Source organism: Hermetia illucens, chromosome 2 (genome assembly GCF_905115235.1).
Source record: "Hermetia illucens chromosome 2, iHerIll2.2.curated.20191125, whole genome shotgun sequence".
Lineage (NCBI taxonomy): Eukaryota > Metazoa > Arthropoda > Insecta > Diptera > Stratiomyidae > Hermetia > Hermetia illucens.
The window spans coordinates 19,131,937-19,155,551 of record NC_051850.1 but is presented as its reverse complement, the minus strand read 5'-3'; the positions used below and the strand labels follow the sequence as shown (position 1 = coordinate 19,155,551).

General features: G+C 43.6%; 1 protein-coding gene across 11 annotated transcripts in view; it reads left to right on the top strand.

The window, feature by feature from the left end:
- LOC119647762 overlaps window positions 1-23,615 on the top strand; it is a 724,584-nt gene that overhangs the window by 602,797 nt on the left and 98,172 nt on the right. For 5 of the 11 annotated variants that reach the window (XM_038048883.1, XM_038048884.1, XM_038048881.1 and 2 more), the window contains one exon: window positions 18,150-18,185. The exons of the other annotated variants lie outside the window; for them this stretch is intronic. In XM_038048883.1, the coding sequence (XP_037904811.1) occupies window positions 18,150-18,185 (36 nt within the window). The remainder of the gene's footprint in view (window positions 1-18,149; window positions 18,186-23,615) is intronic. 11 annotated transcript variants of the gene reach the window in all.

Here is a 23,615-nt window from a genome sequence, read left to right as displayed (position 1 = left end):
TCACGGGCAACCACCTCGCTTAAGTTTTCGCCCTTACGGCGGTAGAGAGTTTTACGCTCCTTGGCAAGGAGGACAACGGGATCACTCCCGCGATCACCACCACCACCAGTTCGGAGACTGTGCGATAAGCAGACGCCACTCGCAAAGTTCCCCGTCTCTGCACTTAAGGAAGGCGCTTACAATGCACCTACTTCTCAAGGACATCAACCCATACCTCCGCGCCATAGAGCAGAACTGACTGCGTTGCTCCCATAAGGAGACGTCTTCTAATAGATATAGGACCCCCAACATTCGTCATTACCCGACTCAAGACTGAGAATCCATCTTCAACCCTGTCCACTGTTGCTTTGATTTACTCAAAAAAGCTTATCTTCGAGTCGAGCATTAAACCTTGGTATTTAACCGCTGGATTTGACTCTATAGTCAACTTGTCGATCGATATGGGACGCAGGGTCGAGATTCTCTTTCTAGTCAAGATGACTACTTCGGTTTTCTTCCAGCGTAAGGCTGAAACTATGAGCGGTCATTCATCCGCTTATCCGTCGCATCAATATGCCAAGTCTGCTTTGCGCCTGTTCAACAAAGCGTCCGGCAACGTCGTGCCGCAACGTCGTCTGCATAACCGACCAGGCGTGACTCTTCGCGCGTATCGAGTCCCAGCAGACTATCGCAGGAAGCGTTCCAGAGGTCCGGCCCTAAGATGGATCCATGTGCTACTGCCGATATGATTTCAATCCTCCTCTGGTCCTCTAGCGTCTCATCGAGCAAGAAGCGGTCTTTCAAGTAATTCCTCAATATCCGCAAGAGATAGCTTGGCACATGGAATGAGTTTTCTAATATGCCTAGCATTTCTATCCATCTTACGGAATTGAAGGCATTTTTCACATCAAGCGTTATGAGAAGCGCTATCCAACGAGATCAGTGGCCATGTGCCTCGGCTTGATGAACCGCATCCACGATCTCCATAACAGCATCCACTGTGGATCTCCCTGATCTGAACCCGAACTGCCTTGGAGATAAATTCTCGGCAGTGCGGATCGCTTCAGCGAATCGACTTCTGATGAGCTTAGAGCACTTTCCCGCTTGTGCCAAGCATATACAGCGGATGTTACGCAGACGGAAGCTCCGGGTCTCCTTTTGCCATGCTGATCGGCGCGAGTCTGGCCACCTTCCAGCGATAAGGAAAAATGCCCTTCTTCAAGCAAGCGTTGAACGCCCAAGCAGCAAGTCTGGGGGTTGGTGGGACACCAGTTTGCAAACATCCGCCCGGCCTTCCTATTTTTCATGGTGAGAACTGCTTCTTCCAGCACTCTCATTGTGAAAAGAGGGCAATGCCCGAAGATTTCCACGCTATTGACATAAACCTGTACAGGATGTCCGGAGAATAATGCCCGCACAATGCGGCCCATCTGGTCAGTACTTAGTATGCAGGGCGTCCACAGAGCCCCGATAAGCTTAGAACCAACCCAATGGGTCCTCTTTCACTCCGTTGACCAGGTTCTGCCAGCTGCGAACTTCGCCTTTATTTATCGCGCTGCGGAGTCTCCTTTTTGCTGATCGTTTGCTAATCGTTGGCGCAACAATCCATATTGGATCAGTGTCTTGAAGTGTGTTAGAGCACTTCATTCAAGACCGTAACGCACACTACAGTACACTGCAAGAGGCAATGTGGTCAGCATTGCGCTCGACCGAGATTATTACCCTGATTCACAGCTGAGTCGACTGGTATTCGACATCCAGCCACGATTACAAATTCCACTGCCAGCAGTGAGATTTGAATCGCGACCTTCCGCTACCACAGCCCATCGCTCTAACCACTTGGGTCATCCGGACACGATCTATACTGTGGCTTTATGGCGCATGCCTCCTCGTTGGCGTGTAAAAGTCACGTCAAACGGCGGAGCTTATAAGACTCCCTCCGTAGGTCGGCAATTTCTGCCGTCTACAAGTACAGAAAGCTGCGAGAGTACAGAGAAGGTTTTTCACGGCTGGGGCCCCTCCGGGGCGTTGCAATGGTCATGACTGAATTTACGACGGTGTCAGCTGCAACGCTACCACCCCCCGAAGCGCCCTCCAGCGGGGCTCTACCTGTTCCAAGACCTTCGACGAATTTTCTGATGTTCACCCTCGTGATATTCCACAGGCAGGAGGAGCGTCGGGTTGGTGCGCGCGGGCAAGCAGCGCTAATCACTGCGGATGCGATGTACTGGTGATCACTTGCCAAGAAGTCTTGCTAGACTCGCCACCTGGACACCGATGATGCCAGAGATTCCAACACAAAAGTGATGTCAGGGACGCTGTCTGGTCGCCGAAACGTTGGCGTGGATATGTTGTTTGAAACTACGAGCCCCCTGGAGTCTGGCTGAGGCATGTTCCATTGAAGGGCCTTACATTAAAATCATCCCTACCAAGATTTGCAAATCCGTGCCCGACTTCCAAAGCATCAAGCCAGCACCGAAAGTCCGGCTTCGTCTCATTCGGCGTCATGTTAAACGCTAAAAAACGTTATACAAGCAAACCCATTCCCTCGGCCTTGGGCAAGAACACAAAGTGGAACGTCGTCTTGAACCCTGATGGGAACGGTATCCGATAAGTCGAGATGGCATGAAACGGGGTCCCTATTTCGGTATTGCTCGTTGATTAGCACTAGATCAGCCTTTACTTCCGCAGTGAACTGCGCTAGCAACTAGTAAGTGGCTGCATTCTGCTGTATGTTGATTTGTAGAATGCGGATCATGTCATTCGCGCCCTAGCCAGTTCCGCGCTAAAGATTGGACACCGTCCAAAGCCCGCGGTGTGTGCGACGCTTTTACCAGACGTGCCACGATCCCTGCATATACAACCGGAATCGAATTCACTGAGACCAGGAATCAAGTTTGAGGCCACTTTCAATAGGGCTTCTCCCATCTTGGACTCCATGAAGCTAGCTCGTAGTAACAAATCGCCATTAAAGGGATGATCGTCGCTTCTTGGCAAATAGTTTTATGTCGTCTTCTATTTCTTTTTCATAGAGTATTTGCCTTGAAGTGGTTTGTACTTTTAAATTCCATTACTTTAACAAAGAAATTTGTGCAGTGATGACACCTGAGGATGAAATCGGTACTTTCATCCATGCAGGTGTCGCGATCTGATCCCTAAATATCAATCTGACAGGAAAATAAATACATGTCAAGTGGTTGTATCCCAATAAAAGATAAAGTATCTGTATCCTTAATCTTTTCAGAAAATTTAAATAGATTTCAGAGCATATCTCTCACTGCAACCGTGCATCCCTCCAGCCCATTGAGCAGCATCAATCAATACGATTTTCTATCCATAAACGAATAAAGCAGTAACAAATGTTTCGCATTAAAAAACCATTTATCACATGGTAAACTCCCTTCAAATCTCGATTCCAACAGAAACTAGAAAATGTTATATGTATGACTGGCAAAATTGTTACTGAAACCCTTTCATCCTTTCGCACGTATCAGAAAATCCGTTTTGAAACTTCAAAGAAGTTGGAAAATTTCTTGTGCTTCTTCAAGCAAGGAAAAGGGTCGTTCGGTATAACATTCACCAAAGTGGAATTCCAATCATTGGAATAGCATCAAGTTCTCTGAAGAATACTCTTCTAACATAGTTTCCGCTACATCACTGTTCCAATGGTTTCGGAAAGGCTTTAAGAAATAATATATCAGTAAACATGTATCCGTTGGGTATGAGGAAAATAGATTCATTGTTACATTTGCCATTGTGAGACTCATAAGAAGTTTCGAGATAAAATCATGTACTGGGGGGAGGGGGGAAGTTTAAGTGTTGAACGCTATGTTCTGCAAAATTGAAAAATTGATTGGAAATTGGAAACAGGTGAATATTAAATTCAAGTTTTAGGTGATGAGATTGTTTCTCTTCTGCTTACTTTCATGATGTCACTATCTGGTTTTGAAGAAGAATATCTGATATAGACGTAATGTTCAAACATTGCGAACATAAATTTAATTTCAAGAAACAATACGGGGTAACATCTTATAAACAAATTTACACTGTAACAAGTCGGGAAACCGGAAGCTGGACGCTTCAGTTACGAAAGGTTTTATGTATTTCTTAGTACGTAGCACGTAATATGTCCATATATTATGGAGAGTATCCACTTTCGGGCGATATTGACATTCATAGTCTTGAATTTGCAAAGAAGCAACAACTTTGACATATTATAACTTTGTTAGCAATGGTGCGATTTCCAACAAACTTGGTAAGATCATGGCACTATATAGTGGCAGCCTCCTTATTTTGTAGTTTTGTAGTTTCTGAGAATGGCCCCCTTAAATAAATGATCACTTTCAACCCCCCGCATTCCCAACCTTTCTAACAAATATCAAAACTGAGACCGGCTTCGAAAAGTACTAATCGAGACCTTTAATTTGATACCGCATATGACTATGTTTGATGAAAAAAAAAATTACACCCTCCTTTTGCATGTATCGGGACCCCCTTAAATTCGACGTAAAAGGATTGACTCACTGTATGCGTGAGCGTTCCCACTTTCTACCAAATTTGGTGTCATTCGCTATAACCGTCTCCGAGAAAAATGCGTGTGACGGACAGAGAGATGGATTCGAAGGACCCAAAAGGGTCACTTCATGTTTGAGCTGAAAAAAACCAGCTTGGGGAAAACTGATAGCTTCCGAACTCAGGTTAAAAACTCACTTGAGGAAAATGTCACAGTACGGACCCAAAAACATGAGGTCTATATACAGTGCAAGAATCTCGATGAAGTGACATCCAAAGGAGAAATTTACACTGCCTTGATGGAACAGTTTAAGTTGGAAGAACTTGCCGAAGAGTCCATTGTGAGTTTGCGGAAAGCCTATGGCAGTACTCAAACGGCCACATTGCGATTACCAGTGGACGCAGCGCAGAAGTTATTGGCAGCCGGTAAGGTTCGAATCGGATGGGTTGTTTGCCGTCTGAGAGAGCAGATTTCTCTAAAGAGGTGCTTCAAGTGCCTCGCGTTTGATCATTTCGCGAAGGCATGTACCAGTGGCATTGATCGGTCCGATTGATGCAGAAGGTGTGGGGAGGAGGGCCACATTGCCAATGCGTGCAATAAGGAACCCCAAATCCTTATTGTGCGAAGGAAGTGAGGGAGGGGATTATCGGCATATTGCCGGAAGTGCTAAATGCCCGGAATTTAGGAAGGTGCTAACTTCAATGAAAAATGAGGTTTATTCAAATAAACCTCAATCATTGTAGGGTCGCTGAAGATTTACTGGAGCAGACCATCTACGAATCCGAAGTGAAAATATAGAAAATATAGAAACTGTCACGGTGGCGTATGGGTTACAGATTCGACTGGCGGAGCGGCGATATGGACATGTAGTCGACAAGCCACACAATATACTGGGGATCAGACACATAGCGGCTTTGTGTGGGCGAAAATAAACGGGTTGTATGTGTACAGCTGTTACGCCCCACCAAGCCTGACACTGCCCGAATTCGAGAAAATGCTTGACAGTCTTGTTTTCGACGCAAGGGGTCGTAGTCCAAGGGTGATTGCTGGTGACTTCAATGCTTGAGCCCGTGAATGGGGTAGCAGAGAGACAAATGCAAGGGACCGCAGTCTATTAGACGCTTTCGCACAGTTGGATATCATTCTAACTTACGAAGGATATGTAAACACCTTTCAGAAAGGGAGGTCTGCCTCAATCGTAGACCTAACTTTTGTCAGCCCTGCACTGGCACAAGATATGTCCTGGTGCGTCAGCCCTGTACTGGCACGTGGTATGTCCTGGTGCGTCAGCAAGGACTACACCCACAGTGATCGCCAGGCAATCTTCTTTGGGCCCTAGGGTGGAGCCACCCGGCAGAAGACTATCATGCCCGAAACCGAGAAAGATGTCAGGCTGGTCCGCTAAAGCTCTGGGTGAGCAGACCTTCATAGAGTTGTGGTTAGACCAACCTAATAAAGCAGGCGCCTCTACGGAAAGAGCTGTCCATGTGGCCCAATGCATCGCCAAAGCGTGTGACGCGTCCATGCCGAGGAGGTGCTCATTCCCCAGTAGAAGACCAAACTACTCGTGGAATGCTGAACTGGCCAGCCTTCGATCAGCCTGTCACCGAGCCAGAAGAGCGGCTCAAAGAGCGGTAGGCAGAATCGACCAAGGGCAAAAAGAGCGCGCCTATAAGGAATTCCGCAAAACCCTCAAGCTCGCCATCCAACGAAGCAAGAGGGAAAGCTTTAAGCAGTTTTGTTCGGAGGCGGACGCAAACTCGTGGGAGAGTCTCTATAGGATCGTGATGGGCGATTCAGAGGCCGATCATCTCCGCAGATCACGTGCCCTTCACTCTTGTTGAAAATTATCCAAGAATTATTCCCCCAGCAGGAGGAGGGCATAGACAGCTTCCAGCGACCTCTGAACGACACGGCAACATCGCCAGTCACCAGTGACGAGCTGCTGGAGATCTGCGCTAAGATAGGAGATAACAAAGCTCCGGGTCTGGATGGCGTGCCGAATAGGCTTCCCGTGAAATTTAGACCGGACAAGTTCGCTGAGCTGTTCGAAGCGTGCATGGCCGAGGAGATATTTCCTGCATCATGTAAACGACAGAAGTTGGTGCTACTGCCTGAGGCTGGCAAACCTCCAGGTGAGCCAACCTCCTACAGACCTCTTTCTTTTGGACACTGTAGGCACTGTATAATAGATTACTCGCGGTTGTTGAGAGCCCGGGAGGTATCTCAGATCGCCAGTATGGGTTCCGTAAAGCCAGATCAACCATTGATACCATCAAAATGGTTACTGGCTTGGCCGAAGATGCAATCCCCGGGAAGGGCAGGACCAGCAAATATTGCATAGTAGTGGATGTGAGAAATGCATTCAATTCGGCCAATTGGAACGTAACACGGGAATCTCTGCCGAAAATTGGTATTCCTGCTTATCTTACAGCTATTGTCAACAGCTAGTTACAAGAAGGGAGGATTTGGTGTGACAGCGCGGGGCTCCGTACTGGGCCCATTGCTGTGGAATATCATCTTCGATGTACTTAATCTTCCTCTTCCGGCGGAAGCGACTGTGGTGGGCTACGCCGACGATATAGCGCTAGTTGTGGTCGCAAAGCACCTCGAAGATGCTGAGTTATACTCATGGGAAGCAATCAATGCTGTTAAGGCTGGAGAAGTCTGGTCTGACTTGCGGAGGAAAAAATGGAAGCGGTCCTCATCACCAAGCGCCGTAAAAGAAATTTTTCGCGTATTCAAATGAGGAATTATATCATAACTTCCAAGTTTGCCATCAAATGCTTGGAAGTGATGATAGACGGGAAGCTTAGCTATAAGCAACACGTGCAGTATGTTTATGACAAAGCATCCACTGCAAGCGTGGCCCTGGCAAGGATGATGCCGAACGTGGGAGGGTCACGGCGTGCTTCCAAGTTGCTTATAGTTAGGGTAGTATGTTCGACCCTGCTCTTTGCAGCTCCAGTTTGGGGAGAGGCATTGCAGGTTGCATTCAACGCTAACAATCTGAGTTCAGTTTACAGAAGAGCAGCCCTAAGAGTGTGCTTGGCATTCAGGACTGTCTCAGATGATGCAACATTTGGCATCTCTGGAATGATGCCCATTGACATCTTGGCAGATGAGATGACGAATATATATAATGCGAAGTCCTTTATCGCAGACGAAGAACGCCGAAATGGAGAGATCTCTAAATAGATGGCAAGAGCGTTGGAAACGCTCGGGAAAGGGTCAGTGGACACACAGGCTCATGTCTGCCATCAAGAAGTGGTTGGAGAGACGGCATGGTGAGATTAATTATAATCTTACTCAGTTTCTCACCGGGCATGGAGGATATCGCCAGTACCTCTTCAGGTTTAAACTAGATACCTCACCCGATTGTCCAAACTGCGATGGAGTCCCAGAGGACCCAGAGCATGTATTCTTCCACTATCCAAGGTTTGTGGAGGAAAGGAAGAACCTAGAGGAGACTCTAGGAGGAGTGTTCGTACCAGAGAATCTGGTGCGGAGAATGTTAGCATGTCAGGAAGACTGGGATGCGATCAACTCCATGGTCATATCTATTCAGAGCAAATTGCAGCCAGAGGAGACTAGAAAAGCGCGATTACGTACGCCGCGTAGACACGAAAGACGACCAAGCTAAAATGAACTGACTCCGTCCCGTAATGTAATACGGTACGGTGGTTCCACGGGGTTTTGGGGGAGTGGAGGTGGTTTTAGTGGGTAAGAATCCTACACAATGGCGTGTCCAGGCCAGTGTCTTTTGAAGATTTTCACCTCCTCAAAAAAAGGCAGACAGACGGACAGACAGACAGTAAATCGATTTTAATAAGGTTTTGTTTTACACACAACCCGGGTCTGGTGAGAACTCGCCAATTAAGATGAGCCTAAACATCCATGCGGATGGGAAATATTCCAAAGGCGGACCAAAACACCGATGATTTGATACATAAACGATCATATCATTTACGGTCTCAGAATCTTTCTTTTCACAAATTAACCTCACTGACCTGATCCAGTATCTAAAAATTTGAATTTGCATGTGCGGTGCATGAACCATAAATATGCAGATTTATGTAACTGAAAACAGCCTTATGCAGTTATTCCCGGATCAAGTTGAATTCATCTCGGAATATCTTGCATGGAGATATGGATGTTTTATTTCCTCATCTACTTAGATATGCTTGGATGTCTTCCGAAAGTTAATTTGACGTCCAAAGATACAAGGCTAGAGCGACTTTGCATAACCAAATTCTCCACCAACACTCTCAATTTGGCAGACGGCATTTCCGCATAATTGCTTTCCAAGCATTTTTGGATTATGGACACCAATTTCAATGATAAGATGAACTGGAGAATATAACTCCAGCTTTAGTTTCTTCCTTAATCAAAGCAGGAAAACCTGACTCGATCCAAAAACATAGGCATAATTGACGACTTCCACCCGATATTGAGACTCCAACGTCTGGCTAATAAGTATCTTATCCAGTTGCTAATTATCCAAATAATATTTGAGAAGATGAAGTGCTTTAGTTTCCAGCAAATAACATTTCACCAGTTTCTAAGGAAGCTACATAATGACAAGGACTCACCGCTTAAATATTACGAAGAAATTATTCTTGATCTGCAAAGGCTGCGGCAAGGAAGCTGAAGGCACTGAGAACTATGTATGTGCAGCGTGAATAATGTGATCATTAATTTTGCTCAGTTCAAATTTCGGGAATTTACGTAGACATACATACACTCATACATATTCTGAGGCCCATAAGTTAATGTTTCCAAAATTTAAATTGGGTAGAGTCAATATTTCATGTCAAACCGTTGTGGACTTGGCAGAGAATTTTCAAACTTAGAAACTACGGATGTTTTGGGATAAGTTGTCAAGGATATACTGAGTTGAAGGAAGGTCATGTGCAAATATTAATTAATTCTTGTGAGGCTGGGAAGGCTTGTTTATTTCATTGGAGTAGTGAATTCTGTTTGCTCAATCTGGGAATATTTATCAGAATCAATACGAAGGTCGATGATTTCCAATTCTGGAATGCAAATAACAACTTGTAAATTGCTTCAATATAATTGTCAGTTTGCAAATTCCACCATAATGACTGGATTAAAAGGCAAACGTAGGTTCTGCTGTTTGGTACCACCCACAGCAGGAGCTGATCTGAAATTATTCGCAATTGATGCAGAAAATAATCTTACAACAACTGTTTCCCACTTTAGAAACACCGCTTGTTTGATGTACAAGCAACCTTCATATATAGGGTTTACCAATAGAGACGCCCCTTTTTTGAAACGTCATTATAAACAAACGCATGAAGTTATACTCAAGTGTCAAAGCGTGTTTTAACAGTCAAGGTCTGCCATTTAACGCTGTCGAAGTACATGCCACAAGAACGTCTCCAAATTATCAAAATTTATTATAAAAATAAGTGGTGGAGTGATTGAACCCTATTTACGATGCTGGAAACATTTGCACTGTCAACGGTGATCGCTACCGTACCATGCCGACTGACTTTTCCTTTGAGGAAATCATTGGAGTGCGCCACATGTGGTTTCAGAAGGACAGCGAAATTGCTACACAGATGGCAAAACAATTACATTACTGAAGCGCAAGTTCGCAAATAGGATTCTTTAAAAAAAAAGGCCCCGTCACGTTCACCGAATTTAACAGCGCCTGACTTGTTTCTTTGGGGATATGTCAAATCCATGGCCTACTCCGACAAGCCTGCAACACTTGGCGAGCTTTGCGACAACATTGAATGGTGAAATAATGCTGTATGTGGGGGTTTCTCGTATTCGGTCCTTCCGGCGGTGGCAAGGAGGCCATATGAAAGATGTTAGGTTCCACAAGTAATGGCATTAAATTCTCTTCAAAATAATGAAAAGTAAATGTGATGTTTTAATTGAAGTTTAAACAAGTCGGGAAGCCGGAAGCTAGACGCTTCAGGTATGAAAGGTTTTGTGTATTTCCTTTAGAAAGAGATTTGAGTGTGCATTTATCCCATTAGTATGTAGCACGAAATATACGCATATATTATGTGAGAATATCCACTATCAAGTGATGTTGACATTCAAAATCTTGAATTTACACAGAAGCGACAGCTTTGACCTATTATAACTTTGTTAGTAATAGTGAGATTTTCACCAAATTGGTAGGATCGTGCTCTATGCTGTAGCCTATAGTCTCGCAAAATTTCGTGATTCTAGGAGGAACTTGAGAGGGGTTTCCCTGTCAATTGCTCAAAATTATAGTAATGTACTATTATTAACTTTATTTGAACAGATATCGGTATGGAAAGTATTTCGGAGCCTAAGCAACATATAGTGGAAACCTCTTGAATTTTGTCAGATTTTTCGGTTGGGCAGTTTCTGAGAATGGCCCCGTTAAATAAATGATCAGTTTCGACCCCCCGAGCTCCCCGCGTTTCCAACAAATCTCATAACTAAGACCAGCTTTGGAAAGTACTAACCGAGACCTTTCACTTCATACCCCACATGACTACATTTGGTGGAAAAAAAATTTACACCCGCCTTTTGCATGCACGTCTCCTTAAATTAGACGTTAAAGGATAAAACTCACTGTATGCATCAGCATTCACAGTTCCTACATTTCCACAAAATTTGGTGTCAATCGCTGTGATAGTTTCCGAGAAAAATGCGTGTGACGGACAGACAGACAGTAATCGGATTTTAATAAGGTTTTGTTTTACACAAAACCTTAAAAAGGTGAGGCGGAGTAGAAAAAAAGGGGGGCGGGAGAGGGATGCGGATAAGAAGCTAGGAGGGTTGGTTTAAAGAATTGGCAGTCAGAGTAATTGCCAGTGTAGAAGGCTCTACTTTGGGAATCGTCTCTTCGACTTTGTCATTGGAAGGATAAGAGGATCTGAGGAAACAAATGAGTTCAAAGAAGGTTGTCTTCAATAATTTTGGCCTGCATGGCGTTGGAAACAAGAGGATGGCGATGGGATTGATATTTGACCAGAAAGTTGAGCGCATGACGGGCAAGGAAGGCGTCGATACGTGGAGTTCTGCAGGACTCATATCGGACCAGAGATGTACCAACAAGTCAGCAGGATGAAACCTTATACACCTCGATGCTCATCCTGCCGAGACAAAGAGGGAAATCTGATTTCCGACAGAATGGGCATATTAGAGCGATGGGTTGAGTACTTTGATGAGCTACTGAACAACCAGAACATCGGCGAGTTGGAGGTCCCGCCAACTGAAGACGACGGACAAATACTGCCACCACCAAGTTTAGGAGAAGCAGTCCGTGCAATTCATCGGCTAAAAAATCATAAGTCGCCAGGAGCCGATGGAATTACAGCCGAATTGGTTAAATATGGAGGCGACCAGTTACACCAAGTGGTTCATCAACTTGTGCTCAAAGTATGGGACAGCGAATCAATGCCTGACGATTGGCAGCGAGGCATAATCTGTCTCATACATAAAAAGGGAGATATCACACAGTGCAGCAATTATAGAGGTATCACGTTGCTGAGTACCATCTATAAGATATTCTCCACTATCTTGCTAGGCCGGATAGCCCCATACGCCCAGAACATCATTGGCCCATACCAAAGAGGCTTCACTCCAGGCAAATCAGCAACAGATCAGATTTTCTCTCTGCGGCAGGCGATGGAAAAACTGTTGGAATATGGACAACAGTTGCACCATCTGTTCATCGACTTTAAAGCCGCCTATGATAGCATAGCCAGGGTAAAACTGTACACGGCCATGAGAGAATTCGGTATCCCGACGAAATTAATAAGACTGACTAGGCTGACCCTGACCAATGTGCGAGGCCAGATAAAAGCAGCAGGATCACTCTCAAGACCATTCGACATCAACAACGGTCTACGACAAGGGGATGCGCTATCATGCGTCCTCTTTAACCTGGCCCTCGAGAAAGTGATCCGTGATGCTGAGGTGAATGCAAGAGGTACGATCCTCTTCAAGTCCACCCAACTACTGGCCTATGCTGACGATATCGACATCATGGGAAGAACCACCCGAGACGTTCAAACTGCCTTCACCCAGATCGAGCAGGCGGCGCGAGATCTTGGGCTGCACATCAATGAAGGCAAGACAAAATACATGGTGGCAACGTCAGCACCGAAGACGAATCAACCAACAACATCAAACCGCACTGGTCAAACACAAGCACGAACAAGAATAAGGATAGGAGAATACAACTTTGAGACCGTTGACAATTTCTCCTATCTAGGGTCGAAAATCACAACCGATAACAACTACGATGATGAAATCCGCGCACGGTTGTTGTCAGTCAACAGAGCCTACTTCAGCTTACAAAGACTGTTCCGCTCGAAACGTCTCACCATAGGGTCAAAGCTCTTACTGTACAAGACTATGATCTTGCCAGTCCTCATGTATTCCTCGGAAACTTGGGTTCTTAGCAAGAAAAATTGCGAACTCTTGGCCGCGTTCGAGAGAAGAATCCTCCGAAGAATTTTTGGCCCCCTACATGAGGATGGACGATTCCGTAGCCTACACAATGACGAAATCTATGAGCGATACCATGACCGTCCGGTTGTGGATAAAATCCGACTCAATAGGTTACGGTGGGCGGGTCACTTAATCCGTATGGATGAAGATGATCCCACCCGGAAAGTATATAAGGGCAATATCTATGGTAGGAAAAGAAGACGAGGCAGACCCTGCCTAAGATGGAGCGATGGCGTGGGCCAGGACGCCAGACAGCTTTTAGGGATATCGAATTGGTGGACCTCGGCGCAAAACCGGGATGTCTGGAGTTCCTTATTAAGGCAGGCCTAGACCGGATACCGGTTGTTGCGCCGTTGATGATGATGAACTGTGAGTAAAGGTTATCTAAGTAAGGATTCAGAAGAGCTTCACCACAAGAAATATCTGTGGTGAAAGTATAATGGATAAGGTCATCCGCGTATTAAATAATTTCAATAGGACACGGGTGTGGAGTAGGTTTGGGGATGTCAGTGGTGACCTGGAAGAAAAGTAATAGGAAAAGTATAGGAAAAGGAAAGATACTTTTGGATATTGACTATGTATTTCCGCCCGTCAGCCTTCTGGACAGCTTGCGTGCTCATCCGAATGTTTAATTCGGTTGGCGAATTGAAACTCGGGAGAGAGTTGAAGGAATCACAGTGCTCGTCGATGAAGGATTTAATAAAGTTTTGACGGAGGAAGATAGGAATCAATTCGGTCTGCAGCAATCAGGATTAAACGGCTTAAGGTTCTTTTTTGGATGCGAGTAATGCAAGCACTCTTCCAATCGACGGGAAAGTGGGCGTTAAGAAGTCAGTGGTTAATGATAGAGGAAAATGTGCTGAAAATATTGAGAGAAAATTTTTTAAATCTACGGAAGGTATTTTGTCGGGACCCACTGATTTTTTTGTTTTTGGAGGCCGCAATCACAGCCTCTACTGTTCATCGGGATAGGTAAAAAGTTTGGAAAAAAGATTTTAGCTATGGTTACGATTGTAAAAAGTAGGTAAGAATTAGAACTGTAGGATGCGTTGGTGCGCTTGAAGCAAGTGATTTGCTAGGGTGTTCAGCATTTCGGGAGTGAAAATATTTTGCGGAAGGATAATGGTTTGTTGGGTTGTTCTGCCTAGATGAAGGCGTAGTTAGGAAAACTCCCTCAAGGTTTCATGATTCAGTTCTACATTGGAGAGGCGTTTGGGGAGGTGATTGGTATAATGAGTTAAGATTCTTTCGCAGATTGACCTGTCAAGGGAAAGGATTACATTACGGAGAAGTGACGGCTGCGAGGAGTATCTACTTCTAAATAGTCTCCGCCTTAGGGTACGTTTGTATTTGATATCCTCGAGGATGTCACTAGGTATCAGTTCAGCACAAACTGACAGTGTATTGACGAACTCACCAATCTATGATATCGTTGGAAACTGTTTCGTTGGAAGGGAGGGGGAGCGGTTTAAGTTTGGATTTGAGGATTCCGTTGATGGGTTTCCAGTTTGCAGTCCGGAAGTCGGGGACTAAGGTTGTAGATGGCTCTGTCGAGGAGTGCGATATCTAAGATCACGGCATCGTGGTCACTAATATTGAGCACTGCTTCTAGGAAAAGGTGGGTTTTGGGATTTGAGGTTTAGACTGCTGCTGATTAGGAAGTGGTCAGGGTAGGAAGTTTATTAAAGGTGAGAAGGGCCGGGCTGAAGTGAGTTAGGTTGATATTGGAATGAAAGTCAGTTATGAAACGGTGGAGAGTTTTCAGGTTCTTCTTCGACCGTACGTCGAATCAGGACGGATGTCGGTCATTGAGGCCTCCACCTATAATCACAAACCAGGACTTGCCCGCTTTCGGCTGTGCGGCAGAAGAAAAGGATAAGACGGATGTCATGGGTACCGAAGGACTGTTTAGGACAATAAACAGTAGCAACGAAGATCAAGGACGATTGGGTTTCTTAGGATATAAGTGTAATCTTAATAGACCTGAAGCTATTTGGAAAGGAATTTGTTAGAGAAGAGGCTGACCGTATCGCCACAGGTTTTTCGGCCTTAAAGATTAGACTGTGGCCAGTCAATTCGGAATTGGTTGAAATTTGAAAAATTGGGCTCATGCTGATAACGCAGCCGGGTTTCACACAAGATCATTATGTCGGATTATTCTCGCCAAGAAATAGCTCGAGCTCATGTTTGCGAGCACGACCAATTATAGAGTTGATGATCAACTCAATGATCTTAAGGTCCATTGATGGACGTTGGGATAACGACCATTGCGCTGAATATCTGCTGGAATTTCTGCGATTTCCTGGCAAAATCAAAGAAATCGGGGTTATAGATGTTCGAGGAATTTATCTGTTGAGATGAAAAGGAAGTTGGTTTGTTACTCCGCACGACTCTTGCAAAGCCACAGATGGCCGTGTGAAAGTGAGATTCGTGATCATTCTAGGAGTTAGAATAGGAGTGTAGTGTCCGTTTTTGAGCATTCCTTCTGAAAAAATCGAGACCGGAGTACCGCGATCGAGAGGGAAGATCCGCAATGGATTCTCAATTTGTGTCTTGTACTCGGCCTTTTGGGGTTCTCAGTGTTCGTTGACATAATTTACCCTAGAAACTCACTGATTCGACCAACTAACTTTCTCCCTCAACTGTCACCAACTCCTGATACCAGTCAACAGCGCCCACAGTGAAGAACAAATAAGCATGCTTCAATAGCAAATAGAAGTTTCCTTGCGAGCCAAATCTGAAAAAGAACTTAAAGAAACGGGTAACGAGTCGTGTAAATCCCATTAACATAAAATGTAGGTTGAAATTAATGTCCATGTTTTCTTTTTACAGTTAATATATAAATTAAGAAAAGAACTAGGTATTGTTCCTTATACTGTAAATATTTTTATTTTCCTTCCGCATAGAATTGTTTTGGAGACCACGTGCCTCCTTTTTCTGTGCTAGTGCCTAATTCCATAAAAGATTAGGTACAACAAACATCTCTAATGCATTTCTCAAACATCTCGAATGCATTTTTCAACGTCTCCTTCAGGCCGGTCTTATACTTAACATTGAAAAGTACAAATTCCTTCAAGAGCAGGTGAAGTATTTAGGCCACATAATTTCCCTTGAGGGAATCCAACCGGATCCAAACATGGTTCAGGCCATCATAGGCTGCAAACACCTTAAGACGCTCAAGGATCTGCGAAAGTTTTTGCACATGTTAAACTTTTATCGTCGTTTCTTGCCCAAAGCCGCATAGCATCAAATAATCCTCAATTCCTACTTGTCTGGACACACGACTACGTGGTCTACAAAACCCGTCCAGGCTTTTGAGCTAGCCAAACGACAGCTGGCTGTCTACACTTCTGTCATTTTCTCAAACAGACGCACCCCTAGCCGTATTCGTCGATCCCTCAAACATCGCAGTAGGTGCTGTCTTTCTCCAAAAGGTGAACCAAATCTGGCAACCGTTTTCTTTTCTAAGAAATTGAATAAATCATCATCATCATCAACGGCACAACAACCGGTATCCGGTCTAGGTCTGCCTTAATAAAGAACTCCAGACATCCCGATTTTGCGCCGAGGTCCACCAATTCGATATCCCTAAAAGCTGTCTGGCATCGTGACCTACGCCATCGCTCCATCTTAGGCAGGGTCTGCCTCGTCTTCTTCGTTTTTCTACCATAGATATTGCCCTTATAGACTTTCCGGGCTGGATCATCTTCATCCATACGGATTAAGTGACCCGCCCACCGTCACCTATTGAGCTGGATTTTCTCCACAACCTGACGGTCATGGTATCGCTCATAGAAATTGAGTAAAGCTCAACAGAATTAAAGCCGCTATGATCGTGAGCTATTAGTCGGGTACATGGCAATAAAGTACTTCCTAGAAGGCAAGCCGTTCACGGACCACAAGTCTCTTACCTTCGCGTTTAAGCTGAAGCCCGACGAAGCGTCCCTCGGCAACTCCGATACCTGAGTTTCATAAGCCAGTTTACTTCGGACACCCAACTTGAGTCCAGCAAGGGTAATATAGTTGCAGATGTTTTGTCACGCGTTTCAGAGGTTAAAATCCTTGCCACGGTCGATTTTTTGGTAATCGCGGAGTAACAAAAGGATGGCGCAGTGCTCCAGAGCCTCAGGGACAACTCCAAAGGGAAATTTCGGGAGTTCCTCCTTTTCGGCTCAACCTTCGAAATAGTCTGCGAACCTGCGACCTCTAAAAAGGGACCTAGGCTATATATTCCGGCCGCTTTTTGCAAGAAATTATTCCATGCAGTACACGATCTTGCGCACCCAGGCATTCGGACAATGAATCGGCTTTTCACTAATAGATATTTCTGGCCATCAATGAATAAGGATGTTAATTTCTGGGACAGTGCATCGCGTGCCAGAAGTGTAAAGTCACCAAGCACGTACAGAAAGAGTTAAACTCATTTCTTCAGTCTACAAAGCGTTTTCACACGATCCACATCGACATTATTGGCCGCTTGCGACAGTCGGCATGGCTTCAAGTATTGTCTCACAATCATCGATAGGTTCACGCAGTGGCCTGAAGCAATACTTCTGGCCGACATTTCCGCACAGATGTGCACCGAGGCCCTTTGTCGTGAATGGATCTCACGCTTTGAAGTTCCGGCCGAAGTCATTACGAACGAGGGAATTCAGTTCGAGCCTACACTATTCTCGGTTTTGCCGCCAGTTCCGCCGAGTTGGTGTACGGGGAGAACTTGAGACTCCCCAACGATCTTGTATTCGATATGAGGTCAGCCGTTTCCACCACTGGAATTTGCATTTTCTCCTGGGCACCGTGACAAGATTTAAATCACCCCCGCCACCCCGTCATTCATTGACGAGGGCTAACACACCCAAGGACCTGAGTGTCTGCACGCACGTCCTGATTTGCATGGATGTCTCCCGGAGGCCCTTGCAGCCACCATATGAGGGTCCATATGAAGTACTAAATAGAGGGGAGCGCTTCTGACGGGTGAAAAATAGTTCATAAATGAGAACGGCATTGTAGTAGACGGATAGGTTTGGTGTTACTCTTTCACTATTTCTGCTTTTTCTCTCTTCGCTCCTGAAAAGGTGCCGAAAAAAATTATAAAACCAAAAATCTGATTGCAAATTTTTTCACTAAATTAGCGTAATGATATGAATTACTCATAGATCTCAAGCAAAAATATTTTCTTTATTTTCAGGTAAGTGCTATTTCTTCTTTTCCAACGACAAACTTTGTAAGTAGTGTGCACAATACTTCTTTATTACTATCCATCATTCAATGACATTCGTACATGCATATCCATATAATACACACATTGGGCCATATTACATTCCATTATTTAGCATATTAACAATGTCACAAAACATTGAATATCTGTATCTACACTCGTCAATCGATTCTGCTGCCATTGGCGCCATTGACGAAACATATTTTTTTTATCTCTATTTACGTTTTTAAATTATGCGATTCGGCATACTATTATTGCAAATATGTAACTAGTTCCGATCACGAATAAGTTGTCAACCCACACGACCTTACCTTGCATTACAGCACGGGTACGCCAATCAATGGGATATACATAATACTGTTTTTGAAAAATGGTTAATCATGCAATAATTGTTGGTAATGAGTAGGTGGATGGTATTTAAGGGGAGTTTTGATGAGATATTTACCGTTTTTCAATGTGATACCATGGGGAGTCCTTGAAGCGTTGTATATTATAAATAATGGGGCTAAAACATATGGTTGAAACTAAAGTATTTTCAACTACAAATCTTCAGTTGAAGTATCTTCAACAAAAGAAAAGTATCTTCAGAAATATCAACTCCTAGTGGGTACCCTTAAAACTGTTTAGTATTCAAAATTATATAAACTTCACGTTTTAAAGCATCACCTTACCTGCATTTGTTAGCATTTTTGTAAAAATGTGAATGAAAAGCCGAGTGGGTGGCTTTGGGGCGCGCCAAATACTACGTCTTAGTATAATTGTATTCTCCAATTAGACTTTAATTTATTACATCGTTTCCAGTTTAGTAAATGCAGTGTTCATGTAATACTCATTCGCCTTTTGAATTTCAATTACCGAATGTTGCTGAAAATGATTAATTGTTACGATTGAAGGGCAGATGCATTATTCTTATGTAGATATTTACATATGTGCAAATATTTATTAATATTGAAAAATTCACGTGAGAGATTTCTAGCTAAATATGACTGAGTTTTACTAATGAAGAAACTTTTTGTGTTTTAAAAAGTTAATTTAAAATGTTGACTTATGTTAACGAAGGGAACAAATGCTTCCCGAAATGGTGAACTTTCGGTAATAAATTTATAGCCAAAATTAAGTTAAAATTTCTATAAAAATTGGCTGACAAGCACATCTTGTACAAAAAGATAAAACTCAGAATTGTATATTTAAAATTATTGGACAAAAGGATCTGATCCTTATTGACGTGGGGCAAAACCGTTGATTTGCAGTCAAATAAATAATTTTTCGTAAAAAAAATGATACAATTCTGCACATGAAAATAAACTTAAACAAGTCGGGGAAACCGAAAGCCAGACGCTTCAGGTAAGAAAGGTTTTGTGTATTTCTTTTATAAAAATATTCCAGTGGACATTTGTTCCATTTGTACCTAGAATGCAATGTATATGCATATATTATGTGAGACTATTCACTTTAATGTGATACTGACATTCAAAGTCTTGAATTTGCACAGAAGCGATAACTTTGACCTACTATAACTTTGCTAATAACAGTGCGATTTTCACCAAACTTGCTAAATTAGGTATATAACTTTGCTTCCACCGGTTTTTTCTCGAAATTTAGGGCTTTATTTTGACTGAAAGTATTCTTCATCGCTGGCCACTGCTTTTTCCCGTCTATCCAAAGGACTGGTCTTCCTCTGAAGCGATCCACGAATTAATTCAATTTTTCTCACTTTGTCGTGCCTTTCCTTGAACTGGATCCGATTTTCAACAAGGTCCGTCTCAAACGCACCAGTTGAGGTCGATATTGTTCGCTTGTAATGGTTCCAGTCCGGTGTGAATATTGGGTCCGGCTATCGATGTGGCAGCATGACCGGACAAACCCCATGATTTTCTGCGTTCGGGATTATCGTAGTAAACCCATTTTCGTCCCCAAGACATGGTGCAGAAGCCCCTTCGGTCGTTGCCTTTGAAGCGACTGTTTACAAGCAAACAAACGCCCTTCATCGATCCTCGGCTTCAACTCGCACGGCCCCTAATTTTCCTGCTTCTGAACCATTCCCAGGATCTTAAGTGGCTTGGAAATTGCTGGCTGAGTCACATGCACTTATTTCGCCAACTCTTCTTGAGTTTGGCACGAGTCTTTGTAAAGTAAAGTCGGCAGCTCGTCATCTTCAAACACTTTTTCCCTTCCACCGCCATGCCGCCCTTCTACTTTGGAATTATTATTCTTGAAGCGCAGGAACTATTTACGACGCGTTCTGTCACTAATAGTTTCCTTGCCCTACGGATCCGAGAGCATTCGATTAGCCCCAGCTGCAGATTTCTTTGAATTGAACGCGTAAAGTAAAACTTCCCGCAAATGACGAGAATTCCGGTCGTAAACTGACATTTTAGAGCTGGTGCTGATGCTTTTGATGAAAATGACACTTTAGACCCGACATTTCTATTCGCCACGTGTCTCTAGAGTCATATATTGGAAAACGGCGGAAGCATAGTTACACTTAATATTATTATTAACTTTATTTGAACAGATATCGGTATGGAGGGCATTTCGAAGCCTAGGTACCATATAGTGGTAGCTTCGTGATTGTTTTCAAATTTTTCTTAGAACCTACCCAGTTAGAATGGGTCCGTGAAAGAAACGACCGCTTTCTAACCCCCGCCCTCTTCCCTTGTGCATCAAATCCTAGAATTGAATTTGAAAAACACTAATCAAGACTTTTCTTCTGATACCCCGCATGACTATATATTTGGTCAAAAAAATGTACACCCCCCTTTTACATGTGTGGAGACTAACCCGCCCCCCTCCCTTAAGTTCTTCACAGAACGATGTAACTGGCTGCATGTGATTGCATTCATAGTTCCCACCGTTCCACCAAATTCCGATTCAATTGGTATAACCGTTTCGGATAAAAGTGCGTGTGACTCACAGACAGACTGAAAGACAGATAGTAAACCGATTTTGTTTTACATAAAACCTTACAAAAGGGCGGGGGGGGGGGGGATTGAATTGTTTATCAATGGAATTTTAATATTTCAATCGAATGTCATTTATTCAGTCTCGTTAATTATGGCGTCAGCATCTTATTTGCATGGCTACACGGGTACATTAGGAGAAAGAAAAATATACATCACCCTTTCCATGTATGAGGACCCCCTTCAAACTCCGTCGAAGTTTATATCACTCACTGTATGCTTGGGATTTCATAGTTCCCATTTGTCTACCAAATTGCATTTGAATCGATGAAGTCCTCTGGGAGCAAAGTGCGTGAATCGATTTCACTAAGGTTTTGTTTTACACAAAACCCTTAAAAACAGCCCTTAAAGTAAACCTAGATGAGAATGTCAAAAACAGATAAATTTCAGAATAGAAAATAACTAAAAAGTGCGTAACTTTTTGTAAAAACCTTCCTTAAGTATATACGAACCAAAGCGCACGACAATTTGTGTCTGACAAATGGTCTGAGTGGGCTCAAAAGTGACCCAAGTAAGCTGAAGAGAATAAGCAAGCAAGACAACTTTCACGGTAAGAGACGCCCACCTGAAAATCGACCAACAAGGAGAAGGAGGTCAGCGAGAAAATTGAAAAACAAAGTCAGGAAATTGGACTATTAAAAGTGGGCTTGGCTAATTTTAAGACAACCGTCATCATCAAAACTGAAATGTTAGGTCAGAAAAACCTAAAAGCCCCTGTGTCTGATGGCCAAACTTTCTAGAATATTTACAAGACCCAGTCCCAGACTACTGCAGTGAGCAATAGGTGGAGTCATCAAGCAAGGTCAGTGCATTTATTTTGGCTTTAAGGCGATCGCCGGCTAAGATATTGCAAGCGACCACAAAGGAATAGCAGAATCACTTCACGGATGCAAGCGCTAGACCGTCTATATGGTTGAGAACACATGAAGAGCATCTACAAGACGAAGCTTCAAAATAGAGCCCAGGGATACTCTACAAGAACTCACTCAGAACATCAAAAGGTTGATCTTTCTCTCCTTTGAACTTCGAAGGAAGCATTAGCATTCAGTCTCCAATTCAAAGCCGCAAAACCCACAACAAGAACCAAGAATAACAGAAAACTAAGAAGAAATTGTAGTCCAGTATATGAAGGGAAAGGTGTGGACCGTCATGGTGAGGATTCGAAATATCGAATCTCGTCTACGAATTCGGGAAAGAAGTAAGTGCCAACTTTGTGGGGCAGAAGTTGTTTGGTAAATTTACTGCCCGCGGGACCGTCATAACAGACTCAGCACTTCACCGTGGCGAATACGATCCTTGCATGAACATACTTATTGAAAAATTGAACTGTGTATAACAACTAACGCTGTTATGACCAGATCGATACTAAGGACGCCATGCCCTCCGATCAGCGGCGGAGGAAACAGAAAAAGTATATTGCGAAATAGTCAGGGAAATCAAACTGTTCGATTTGAAGTTTTCCCTAGTTGCCGATATCACCAAAGAATGCATAATTGAAATGGATTTCCTTCCTGCACATCACTTCAAATTGGATCTAGGTTCACGAATGCTAATATGGCGAAACATCAGAATCCACTCCCTTATCCCCTAGGTAACATTATTGGAAACTGTTATCCGATTTCTACAGTAACAAGGATTGACGAAGAATACCAGGAGCTACCAAGAAGCAATCAGAAGGCGAGGATGAAGGTCACTGCAGCACTGCTACGGGTCAGTAATCTGCAAGGAGATCAACACCACCAGGCTGTAAAACTCCTGGAGTAATTCTGCGAACTATTTTCTACTCAGGATAACGATCTTACAAACTGGTATTTCCAGTGAAATATTGAATAGATGTTGGTAGTGGAGAACTGATACGACAGCCTCCTAAGAGGATTCCTCTGGCAAAACAAAATGAAACCCCCTTGATGATCCAGACGATCCAAAAAGAGGGTATCTACGGGCAGTCCAAAAGACCTTTGACTTCAATGGTAGTCCTCGTCAAGAAAAAAGGATGGCAATACTCACGATTAAATGAAATGACTAAAAAAGACAGCCACTACCAAGAATCGATGACATCATGGACACTTTGACGAATGCGCAATGGTCCTCTATCCTCGATCATAAAAGTTACTACTGACAAGTGGAAATAGCGAATAAAGATAAGGAGAAAACCACTTATACTGTGAGCAATGGCACAATGATTCTCTACCCTCGATCTTCAAAGTGAATACTGACAAGTCGAAATAATTCATAATTCAACGTTATGCCAATTAGACTTTGTAACGTGCCAGAGATACTCAAAAAACTAATGGGTTTCATGTTGCACGGTGCGAATTTGAAACCTGCGTTGCCTACTTACAACACGTAAACAACTTACAAGAAGTATTTAAACGGTTCTGTAAAGAAGTCAAGTACCTTTTTCACATAGTATCCGTCGAAGGTGTTAAAATGAATCCGAAGAAAACGCTCGCCATAAGGAACTGGCCTACCACGA